The 12,868-nt window shown below is 38.6% G+C and overlaps 1 protein-coding gene across 1 annotated transcript; it reads left to right on the forward strand.

The window, feature by feature from the left end:
• The first annotated feature begins 314 nt into the window (after nucleotides 1-314).
• On the forward strand, nucleotides 315-9,524 carry LOC130080015 (crystal protein). The gene is made up of 8 exons (XM_056245283.1): nucleotides 315-769; nucleotides 3,252-3,441; nucleotides 3,998-4,131; nucleotides 4,997-5,124; nucleotides 5,612-5,730; nucleotides 5,817-5,957; nucleotides 6,048-6,220; nucleotides 8,978-9,524. The coding sequence occupies exons 1-8, from the start codon at nucleotides 380-382 to the stop codon at nucleotides 9,431-9,433; spliced, it is 1,731 nt and encodes a 576-aa protein (XP_056101258.1). The 5' UTR covers nucleotides 315-379; the 3' UTR covers nucleotides 9,434-9,524.
• The last annotated feature ends 3,344 nt before the right edge of the window (nucleotides 9,525-12,868 follow it).

Raw genomic sequence — 12,868 nt, forward strand, 5'->3', positions numbered from 1 at the left:
ATAATCATAAGACACAAGTTATGAATTGATTTCTTATGTATATGGTAGCCATACGCTAAGGTACTCAGGTTATATAAATATTTAAATCTAATTTTACTAATATCATTAAATCACTATTTACTATGAAATTTCATGTTATTTGAATGCTTTTTTAATAGTCCAAATCACCAACTCAACTTGTAGTATCCGACAAAGAACGGCTTGGGAATCGATGTGATTTAATTTTCTAAAGTACAGACAGTCTGCTTGTCATTACACACACACACACACACACACACAACAGAGTCCCAGTGCGCAGCATAATAAGAGTCACAAGTGCTCAAACTGAGGATGCATCAGTCGGTCCCGAGCGGGCAGGAGTGCAGAAGCGGGAGTAAGTATGCGGTCGTACAGGTGTGTGTTGTGTCTGTGTGTGCTGGCTTGTGTGTTGATCAGCACTGGATCCAGCACAGAGGAGCGGATGAAGCTGGTGGCTTTACTGCGCAGTGTGTCTCCAGCAGCACTGATCTCAGATCAGCCCCTCATCACGGACCAACAAGCTTCTGCTGGGCCCAAACTGCTCCTTAAAGACGGGACCATCCAGGGCCTGACACTGGACAAGTCTCATGTTTTTTATGGGATCCCGTTCGCCGATCCGCCTGTGGCAGCGTCCCGCTGGAAGGCACCACAGCCCGTCACACCGTGGAGAGGGGTGCGAGACGCCACCTATCCCAGAGCGCCGTGCATGCAGGCCTGCGTCGGACCCATCTCTGACGAGTGTCCCAAGAAGGTGAGCGGGACACGGCGACGGGCGGGACGTCACTGACTCTGGGGATTGTAAGATCAGCAAAAACATTTCAGCTGTTTGGGTCCATTAAAATCAAGAGCTTTTGCTATATTAAGCTATTTCTCTTGATTAAACACAGAATTAGGTTAAATGGGTTAATTAATAATATATACACAGAATAGATCTAAAAAATGTGTTGAAAAGCCCTGAAAATGTCAGATTCTGCATGTCAGATTTTTATTTATTAAAATGTTTGTTTTTCCATGAAATCTTTGGGTGAACTTAATTTTCACCCCAAAAACTGAAAGAAGAAATCAAATCTAAACCTTATATTTATTTTTTGAGTTACTTTTTGCATAAAGACAATTAAGGCTATTTTAGTACCATTTAGATTCACATTACATTTGGACATAATGACAATTAAAGCACATTTTCACACCAATATTCTTATTGATAAATTTCCCATTAAATTCAATGAATTGTATATATATATATATATATATATATATATATATAATTTTTTGCCTTACATTTATGTACATTACATTTCCATTAATTTCATTCAGCGATTTTTTTCATTAAATGACAAAATTGTTCTCATATATATATATATATATATATATATATATATATATATATATATATATATATACACTCACCGGCCACTTTATTAGGTACACCTGTCCAACTGCTCGTTAACACTTAATTTCTAAGCAGCCAATCACATGGTGGCAACTCAGTGCATTTAGGCATGTAGACATGGTCAAGACAATCTCCTGCAGTTCAAACCGAGCATCAGTATGGGGAAGAAAGTTGATTTGAGTGACTTTGAACGTGGCATGATTGTTGGTGCCAGAAGGGCTGGTCTGAGTATTTCAGAAACTGCTAATCTACTGGGATTTTCACGCACAACCATCTCTAGGGTTTACAGAGAATGGTCCGAAAAAGAAAAAACATCCAGTGAGCGGCAGTTCTGTGGGCGGAAATGCCTTGTTGATGCCAGAGGTCAGAGGAGAATGGCCAGACTGGTTCGAGCTGATAGAAGGGCAACAGTGACTGAAATAACCACTCGTTACAACCGAGGTATGCAGCAAAGCATTTGTGAAGCCACAACACGCACAACCTTGAGGCGGATGGGCTACAACAGCAGAAGACTCCACCGGGTACCACTCATCTCCACTACAAATAGGAAAAAGAGGCTACAATTTGCAAGAGCTCACCAAAATTGAACAGTTGAAGACTGGAAAAATGTTGCCTGGTCTGATGAGTCTCGATTTCTGTTGAGACATTCAGATGTTAGAGTCAGAATTTGGCGTAAACAGAATGAGAACATGGAACCATCATGCCTTGTTACCACTGTGCAGGCTGGTGGTGGTGGTGTAATGGTGTGGGGGATGTTTTCCTGGCACACTTTAGGCCCCTTAGTGCCAATTGGGCATCGTTTAAATGCCACGGCCTACCTGAGGATTGTTTCTGACCATGTCCATCCCTTTATGGCCACCATGTACCCATCCTCTGATGGCTACTTCCACCATGTCACAAAGCTCTAATCATTTCAAATTGGTTTCTTGAACATGACAATGAGTTCACTGTACTAAAATGGCCTCCACAGTCACCAGATCTCAACCCAATAGAGCATCTTTGGGATGTGGTGGAACGGGAGATTCGCATCATGGATGTGCAGCCGACAAATCTGCGGCAACTGTGTGATGCCATCATGTCAATATGGACCAAACTCCCTGAGGAATGCTTCCAGCACCTTGTTGAATCTATGCCACGAAGAATTGAGGCAGTTCTGAAGGCAAAAGGGGGTCCAACCCGTTACTAGCATGGGGTACCTAATAAAGTGGCCGGTGAGTGTATATATAGCATATATATGAAAAAACATATATATGAAATAATTATTATTTTGCTTTAAAAATAAAGCTATTTTTATAAATAAAAATGAATTAACAGTAATTGCAATGCAAAAGAAAATTTCTAAAAAGATAAAAAATACAATTGATGCTCATATTACAATAAGAAATTAGTATGAAACTACATTAAATTGTCAATAATTCCCATACAATTTAATGATTTTTAAATAAAATAAATATGAATTAAATATTTATTTTTGCATTACAATTATATATATACAGTATAGGCTTATATCAGGCTTTTATACGTATATTGCATTACAATTATGTATGTACTGTGACGCCCCTGGTGGAAAAACACAGAATGACTAAACTCATTTTTATTTCAATGAGACCATTTAAAATATATTAAATATATATAAATATATTTATTTAAGGACTATATTGTTCATTAGGGGGATAATGTGACAATATTTCACTTGTATGTGTCTCAGTGTCGGCATGCGTCATTAGCCTATTACTATGTAGTAGCCTACTATTATTTGGAATATAGCGCACAAGTCATATGGACAACATATAGAGTAAAAGATGACAGAGTATTTGTTTTGAATAGTGTTTTCTCTCGTCAGGTGAGTGAGGACTGTCTGTACCTGAACGTGTTTGCTCCTCTGAGCGGGAACTCCTCGGCTCCTCTCCCGGTGATGGTGTGGATCCACGGCGGAGACTTCATCGCGGGATCCGCCTCGAAAGCGCTTTACGACGGACGCTTCATCAGTAACTTCACTCGAACTGTGGTCGTGAGCATCGCCTACCGCCTGGGTGAGACACTTCTGACTGTAAAATAAGTAACGATACCCTCATGTTACGATTCGATACATTTCACGATACGATATTATTGCGATACTCCAAGACATTTGGTAAAATGTTAACAAAAAATGTACTGTTGTTGATTAAAATGCTAAACTTGGTGTTGCATTGTGGGTGGAAATGAAAATGGACTTGGTGCTGGGAATATACAGGACAATGGTGACACCAGAATAAAAAATATTCATGATTCTGAAGCTGAAAATAGGCTACATAGATATTTTTTAAACAAATGTAGGCCACTTTTTACTGGTAACATCAAACATTTGGCATTATCAGGACCCACAAATAGGCTATTCCCCCATTATACATTATATTCAACATTATATAGGCCTATAGTAGTTTAATGTAGTCCAAACTCTGAAAACTTGATTTTTTTACTCACAAAGAAATTTTATTTATATACAATACATATTGTTGCATTTTTGTATTGCGATATATTGTGACACGATATATTGTTACACCCCTAAAAATAAGTCATGAACACACAGCTGAATCTGTCTCTCTGCAGGGGCTTTCGGCTTTCTAGTGTCGGGAAAAGACCCGGGAACGTCAGCGGTGGGGAATTATGGGATTCTGGATCAGCAAGCGGCTTTGCTCTGGGTGCAACAGAACATCGCCGTGTTTGGAGGAGACCCAAGTAAAGTGAGGACAACTTACAGAAACCTCTTTATAAATGTCTAAGCCACGTCTAAAGGCCTGCTGAGCACAACAAGGACAATAACTACAAATTTAGTTCTAAAAATCGTTGTTAATATAAAAGAATATCAGAGGCCACACCACAACTATAACGATAGCGACACAGAGGAACGATATCAGTGGAATCACTTTCAGAACGACCTTTTCTAGCTGATGATGAACAACAAAAACATTGACAATCAGAATCTATCCTGCTATAAAGAGCTCAAGCATTTACATTTTTATATATAGGCTATATATATATATACATATTAGAGCTGTCGAATCCATTAATCGTATCTAACACAAAAGTTTGTGTTTATATGTATATATTATTAGTTTAGTTTGCATTTATTGTCATTGAATGTGACATACAACAAAATTTGATATCTCTCATAAAAAATATTTTACATTTTATTTATATTATTATATTAAAAAGTATATTATATTTATATATAGTATGAATTTGTGTGTGTGTGCGTGTGTATGTATATGCTTTTATTTTTTTAATTGTGCATGACATTAAATCTCAGTAATTGGAATGCAAAAGAAAAGACAATAGAAATCAAAATGTAAAAAAAAAATCTAAATGATACTAAAATTTCCTTGATTTCCTTTATGCAAAATAATGATAATGATTCATTTAAACAAAAATAATAATATTTGTAAGATTTTTTAATTTGTTGTTTATTTGATGTTTGGGTAAAAATAGACATGATTGCATGTATTTTATTCAAAGATGAAATAAAATAAAATGTTCTCATGAGTTTGTGAAACAATAATGTAAGTTCCTCATCCAGTCAGAAGTGTGTGTGTGTGTGTGTGCATTCAGGTGACTGTTTTCGGCGAGAGCGCAGGCGCTCAGTCAGTCAGTCTACATCTGATGATCCAGAGCAGCAAACCTCTCTTCAGACAGGCCGTTCTCCAGAGTTTACCCTTCTCCATTCCTCTGAAAACACGGTAAACACACACACACACACACACACACATGTGACACCCAAACACAAAACCAGTCACAAGGGTCAATGTTTTCAAATTGAGTTGTAGGCATAAATAAGCTTTCCATTGATGTATTGTTTGTTAGGATGGGACAATATTTGACCGAGATACAAAGATTTGAAAATCTGCAATCTGAGGGTGCCAAAAAACGAAATATTGAGAAAATGGCCTTTAAACTTGTCCATTTTTGTTCGCGATATTGCTGCATCCACTCACAAAAATATTTTTTTTATATATATTTACGGTAGGAAATGTACAAAATATCTTCATGGAGCATGATCTTTACTTAATATCCTAATGATTTTTGAAATAGACTATTTTGACCCACACAATGTATTGTTTACACAAATATACCCGTGCGACTTGTGACTGGTTTTGTGGTCCAGGGTCACACATAGACATGCATCAGATCAGTGTCACGCCTTCAAACACTGATGCGTCTCCTCAGGCACGAGTCTCTGAAGCTGGGGAAGAACTTTGCAAAGCTGGCCAACTGCTCGCTTGTGGACTTGCAGTGTCTTCTGTCTCTCAGTCCTCAGGCGGTGCTGGACGCACAGATCAAATCCAGTAATCCTGCTTTTCACGTCTCAGAGATCAACCGCCTAGTGCACAGATTTCACAGAGATCGTATGAAACGTTGTTTGTGTTCTCAGGCTCAAAGGTAGTGAATCCCTTCCGCTTTCTGGAGGTGTTTGAGAGCTGGGGGCCGTATATCGACGGAGAACTGATCCGGGAACAGTCCGTGAGCGCCTTTCAGAAAGGACACTGGCAGAAGGAGAAACCCGTGCTGCTCGGTACAGTCAGAATAGCAATTCAAAGTCAACATCAAATCAGAATCGAACAGCTCAGGCTCATGTGTGTGTGTGTGTGTGTGTGTGTTTCAGGGAGCACCTCAGAAGAAGGCGTGATCTTTGTGTACGGTGTGTTCACCAAGCCTGTGTCACCGGTCGAATGCACTGTCTACACGACGGCCATCTTCAAACATCACGCCATCAAAATCCTGCGCAAATACCTGCCGCTCTACACACACGCAGACCGCAGGGACATGCTAGCACAGGTTAGCCACACTGATCACATGATCAAAATCTCTCATTCACTTTCCTTTTCAGATGACATCATCAATCCCTCTTCATTTCTCAACAATCTTTCGCCATGCAATCTGAATTTTGCGGCTGATGGGCTTTCAAAAGTATCTGTGTATGATGATATCATCATATTATAGCCTAGTTATATGGTATTATAGCATCATATCTTTTTTTTGGAGGCTCGTAAAAGCGTGAAGTGCATATGTATTGTGGACTTTAGTATGTCACAATTTCGTCTTTCTCAGTTTTTTTTTTGACTATTTATAATTATAACTTTCGCCATTTTTGGAAATTTCAACATTTTAATTTCCAAAATGATGATTTAGTCATAATTACATTTTTATATTTATATGAATTAGTATGACATAATTATGGCTTATGGCTCTTATTTATCTCATAATTTTAAACTTCGTATGTCTTAAGTTTGTATCTCATAATTTTGACTTAGTATGTCATAAAATGGGTTATTATAATAGAGCATTGCAATTTCGCTTTGTTATATTTTAAAATAACTATGACATACTAAGTCATAAATATGAGATGAAGGTATATTAGGAATATTTTCAAAATATATGTTTTAAGGATGTGAAACGAAGACAAATGCTGAATTCGGAAGCACATACTAGCACACTTCTCTCACTGTTTCTGCCATAGAAATCTATGGTTGAAGTAGTAAAAATATTATGCTAATATGCTGATCTGAATTATGCAAAAGATTCAAATTAAGAAGCCTTTTAAATGCTGCTCCTCTGCCGCACACCAGAGGGCGCTGTGACCCAGTGCTGTATTCATCTGAGGGGTCAGTTAACATCATGGTTAACATGGACACTCGCCACAAATAGTGCAGGACATTAATAATATCACATATTATTTAGGATGGATATTATACACATGGAGACGCAGACAAAGACTCTGACTCTTATTTTTAAACTAATTATTCTGTGCCTCAGTTTCTGTTACAGCCATTTGAGTTCAGCCAAGAAATGTCAAATATTTTCATTTCCGTTAATTGAAATAATGCTGAAATAATATATAAATATAAATATTAGGCTACATGAAAATATGAAAATTAGAAATGTTGTTTCGGCAACTAACTGAAATAAAACAAGTTTAAGTTTCAGTACTGAAATTACTAAAAACTAAATTGCTCTAATCTGCTAAATGCTACAATAAGGCATAAAGATATTATTAATATATTAAGTGTTTCGTGAAAACCACTATAGAAAATAAAACTGACTGGATCTGACTTAATAAACTCAACTAACTGAAATAAAATCAGTTGAAGCTGAAGTGCTAAAGCTAAATAGAAATAATAATAAAACAAAAACTAAAGAAAATGATGAAGTGACAAGAAAATAACTTAAACTTAAAATGTGAACATAAAGATAATTACATACAAATATAATGTATACATATTTAAATAATACAAATTCTAAACTATTATAATATATTAAATATTTATAAATTATTAACGAATTAATATCAATTTATTACAAAATAATATTAATAAATATGAAAATAGTATAAAAGTAATACTAAAATAACTCTGTTGGGTAAAAGGCTGCACTATTTAGCCAAGATACAGAAAGTCAGTGTGTTTTTGTGTGTGTCCTGAAAGTGATCCGTGTCCGTGAAGAGAGTTTTAGACCGCAGGCGCTGGATTCTGTGTGTGTGTGTGTGTGTGTGTGTGTGTGTGTGTGGGAGGGAGGGAACGGCTGCCTCCATATGTGTGTGTGTGTGTGTCATCTGATGAGTGTTTGGTTACCAGGTAACAGATAGAGATATTTAACCTACAGAGACTGAGAGGCTCTAAACAAGCACCGACACATAAACACATCATCTCAACAACACACTGAATGTTTACCCTACTCTTTACCCTTCACATCTGTCTGAACTCATCATATTCAATATGCTGATGTTCAAGAGTATGTTCACAGACACAGAGCTAGTGTCACGGGTTTAAAAAATGAAGATTCACAAAGCAGAATCAATGAAGTGTGTGAACAGTCTCTCAGGGCCAGACTTCAGTGATCAGAATCTAGTTCATCGGCTCAGTTCGGTTCAATACACCTGGAGAAACTGATATCTGTAAGCTTTCGCATTCATCTCAACGGTGGCGCCTGAGCTGTCAGTGTCATGTGACTCTCTAGAGCCTCATGATGATGATGACATAATTATGCTTTTATTCAGCAAGGATGTGTTAAATTGATTAAAAGTGACAGTAAATAATGTTTTCTATTTCAAATAAATGCTGTTCTTTCCACAAAATATGAAGCAGCACAAACTGTTTTCAACTGATAATAATCAGAAATGTTTTTTTGAGCAGCAAATCATCATATTAGAGTGATTTCTGAAGGATCATGTGACACTGAAGACTGGAGTAATGATGCTGAAAATTCAGCTTTGATCACAGGAATAAATTACAGTCGCCAGATAAGAAAAAAAATCATGATTGGTAAATAATTTACTTTTTATGTCACAATCATATCTTTTTAACTCATAGTTTTGAGTTAGCGTGTCATAATTTCGACTTCCTCTCATAATTTTGACTTTTTAAGTCATAACTTCAGCTTTTTGTCATAATTTCAACTTCGTCTCATTATAATGATTTACAAAAGTATGCTTTTTTTTCTTATGTGGTGGAAATGGGCTTTCAAACAGCTGTTTTAAACTCTGATATTTCACAATGTATGTTTGATCAATATAAATGCCTCTCTTTGTCCTTTCAGATAGTGACCGACTACATCTTCCTGTGTCCATCCCGGAGAGCGGCCCGTGCCGGTGTGTTGTCCGGGAGCTCCGTGTGGATGTACGTGTTCGATCACGTAGCGAGCGACCGGCGCGTGTGGTCGGGTTTGTCGTTCTGTTATCATCACGTGTGTCACGGAGCGGAGCTGCCGTTCCTGTTCGACTCGGCCGCGGTGGCAAACTTCACAATGACTCGACCTGAGCGACTGCTGTCCAATCGCATGCTGTGTTCCTGGGGTGCGTTCGCCCACGCGGCTGACCCCGGGTCACACACCGACGCGAGCGCCTTCTGCCGACAGCAACGGCCACCGGCATGGCCTCGCTACACGCCTAACAGCGGCTGGCTGATCATGAACCTCACGACACACACACACACACAGCCAGGGTCACGCGACGACATCTGCGACTTCTGGGACGCACTGGGAATATACCCGTGAGAGAAGCACCAGAGCTCAGCTGTTTCTCCTAGACTGCAGAGAAATCATTTTCTTACTCAGTAGTTTTGTGTTCTTTTCCAGTACAAATATCTAAAAAATTCTTAAATTAAGACACATTTACTTTAAAATTACTTAAGATAAAGTCTTGTTTTATGTAGAATGTATCAAAATTAAGTGAGACAAAAGGTCTGCTAGTGTGGTCCCCTTTGAATTAGTAATGTTTCTGACCCCCATTTGCAGATATTTTGTTTTAAACAAACTTGCTTGATTTTGGTACACTAGTGGTTCTATATAGAACTATTTCAATATCAATTTTAAAGAACACTTAATGCCCAAAATAATCTATATAAGGATATATGTCTTTGATTACATAATACTTTCATGTTTAACAGGTTATTTTAATTTGTCTAGTGATAATGTTTGTTTATGAGCTGTTTAATTCATAAAATTGAATTAAAACTAAACGCATAAAATGATCACATGATTGGAACCCCTAAAAGGTTCTATATACTTATATATGAAGCGCCTGACGGAACCCTTGAAGGTTCTATAGAACCTTTTCTTCTAAGAGTGAACATTCTGAACATCTGAATTACGTCTGTTTTTATTTCTCCTAAGCGATTTAAGTAGAATAGCCAAAGACAAAGTTGAGAACTCTACTAAGTCTGTAATACTTGTTTCTAAGAATTTTTATTTTGTGCTCAATTTTATTTTATGTAAAAAACAATTAAGCAAAGGAAACTGCACATTTTTTACATCCCCAATTAAATGTAAAAAACCATATATATATACATAAACTCAAGTTTAAATATATACACTCACCGGCCACTTTATTAGGTACCCCATGCTAGTAACGGGTTGGACCCCCTTTTGCCTTCAGAACTGCCTCAATTCTTCGTGGCATAGATTCAACAAGGTGCTGGAAGCATTCCTCAGGGAGTTTGGTCCATATTGACATGATGGCATCACACAGTTGCCGCAGATTTGTCGGCTGCACATCCATGATGCGAATCTCCCGTTCCACCACATCCCAAAGATGCTCTATTGGGTTGAGATCTGGTGACTGTGGAGGCCATTTTAGTACAGTGAACTCATTGTCATGTTCAAGAAACCAATTTGAAATGATTAGAGCTTTGTGACATGGTGGAAGTAGCCATCAGAGGATGGGTACATGGTGGCCATAAAGGGATGGACATGGTCAGAAACAATGCTCAGGTAGGCCGTGGCATTTAAACGATGCCCAATTGGCACTAAGGGGCCTAAAGTGTGCCAGGAAAACATCCCCCACACCATTACACCACCACCACCAGCCTGCACAGTGGTAACAAGGCATGATGGTTCCATGTTCTCATTCTGTTTACGCCAAATTCTGACTCTAACATCTGAATGTCTCAACAGAAATCGAGACTCATCAGACCAGGCAACATTTTTCCAGTCTTCAACTGTTCAATTTTGGTGAGCTCTTGCAAATTGCAGCCTCTTTTTCCTATTTGTAGTGGAGATGAGTGGTACCCGGTGGAGTCTTCTGCTGTTGTAGCCCATCCGCCTCAAGGTTGTGCGTGTTGTGGCTTTACAAATGCTTTGCTGCATACCTCGGTTGTAACGAGTGGTTATTTCAGTCACTGTTGCCCTTATATCAGCTCGAACCAGTCTGGCCATTCTCCTCTGACCTCTGGCATCAACAAGGCATTTCCGCCCACAGAACTGCCGCTCACTGGATGTTTTTTCTTTTTCGGACCATTCTCTGTAAACCCTAGAGATGGTTGTGCGTGAAAATCCCAGTAGATTAGCAGTTTCTGAAATACTCAGACCAGCCCTTCTGGCACCAACAATCATGCCACGTTCAAAGTCACTCAAATCAACTTTCTTCCCCATACTGATGCTCGGTTTGAACTGCAGGAGATTGTCTTGACCATGTCTGCATGCCTAAATGCACTGAGTTGCCGCCATGTGATTGGCTGCTTAGAAATTAAGTGTTAACGAGCAGTTGGACAGGTGAACCTAATAAAGTGGCCGGTGAGTGTATATCAGATGTAGGCCTTATCTATATATATTTGTGGATGGTACACATACTGCAAAAACAGTATGACATTGTGTAATGCACTATAAAATGAAATGCATAATGGCTGAAATGGTAATAGCACACTAGTGTTACTATTTCTGCCACATAAAGATATGGAAGAAATACGAGTAGTATGCTACTCTGAACTCAGCTAATGTCTTTAACAGGGTTTCAATCTCATTCATGTGAGGCACAGCAGCTCCAGTAAAATGTCATATTTCTGGCTCTTTTCTACCTGTCTGGTATTTAAATGAACATATTTGCCCATAATAATAACCAGCAAAGAGCATTAAAAGCACTCGGAGGTCTGTAACTCCAGATGACGAGAATGAGGCGGAGCGGGATCATATCGATTGCTGTACGTGAGTAATATCTTACACTGAGATCTGATGAGCTTTATGTAAGAGGGCATTTAAAAACTCAGCATCACCAACACACTTTAACGAATCTGAGGAGACCAGATGAACAACAGGACATCCTTTACACGCATGCAAACCGTCTAGACTCGGTGGATTTAAGTCTTATTTGTATTCGTGAGCTCACAGTGTTTGTTTGCTAAACTGAATGGTTATGCTGGTTGACTCAAACATGTCTGGACCTGACCTGACCTTCAGCAGGGTAACTAAACTCACACCAAATAACCTTCCCATAAAAGCACAAAGACAAACCAACAAAACGCACCGAAATGACACGCGTTATGAGAAACCATAAAACACACAGTCCGGCCCTGACATCAGTAAGGGGACAGAATTAGTGTGCGGTGTGTTTACAGGCCCGATGATTTCTCTCCGGACCCGCCAGATAAGCGATGTCTTCCATATGTCAGAGTCCCTCAGGCACAGATCACATCAGACAGTGAACGGATCCTCTGCCAGGATCTCACACTCGGATTCCTGCCCGGTTTACTCTCCCCACAGTCAAAAACGTCACAATAAGAGACGAACGAGGAGAGACGGGACGGTGAAACGAGACAGAAAGAGGGCACAACAGTCCACTCCTCCTCCAGACGATCGTTTGCAAGCAAATTCTGCATCAGGAGAGTCACTAGCTACGTTTACATGAACTGGGAGCTATAATGAAAACACCTGGCCTGGAAAAATAATGATCCGATCTTTAATAATCACCACCATAAAAACCTCTGCATAGGACCTTCACACAGTCGTGGCTCGCTGACTTAAATGTTTGCACTTTGAATATCAAAAAGGTCATGATTCACTCCAGGGTGCTTTAGAAATTTGAGGCCACAAAATAAAAAAAATTATGTATTAAATGTTTAGGTAAAATATTAGCCAATGGCCAATATTACTATGTATTGTAATATTGGTGCATTTAAAAAATATATAAATATGTTATTATAAAAATAAAATAATATT

Source organism: Rhinichthys klamathensis, unplaced genomic scaffold (assembly GCF_029890125.1).
Source record: "Rhinichthys klamathensis goyatoka isolate OS25496 unplaced genomic scaffold, OSU_Roscu_1.1 h1tg000029l_1, whole genome shotgun sequence".
In the NCBI taxonomy this organism is placed as follows: Eukaryota; Metazoa; Chordata; class Actinopteri; order Cypriniformes; family Leuciscidae; genus Rhinichthys; species Rhinichthys klamathensis.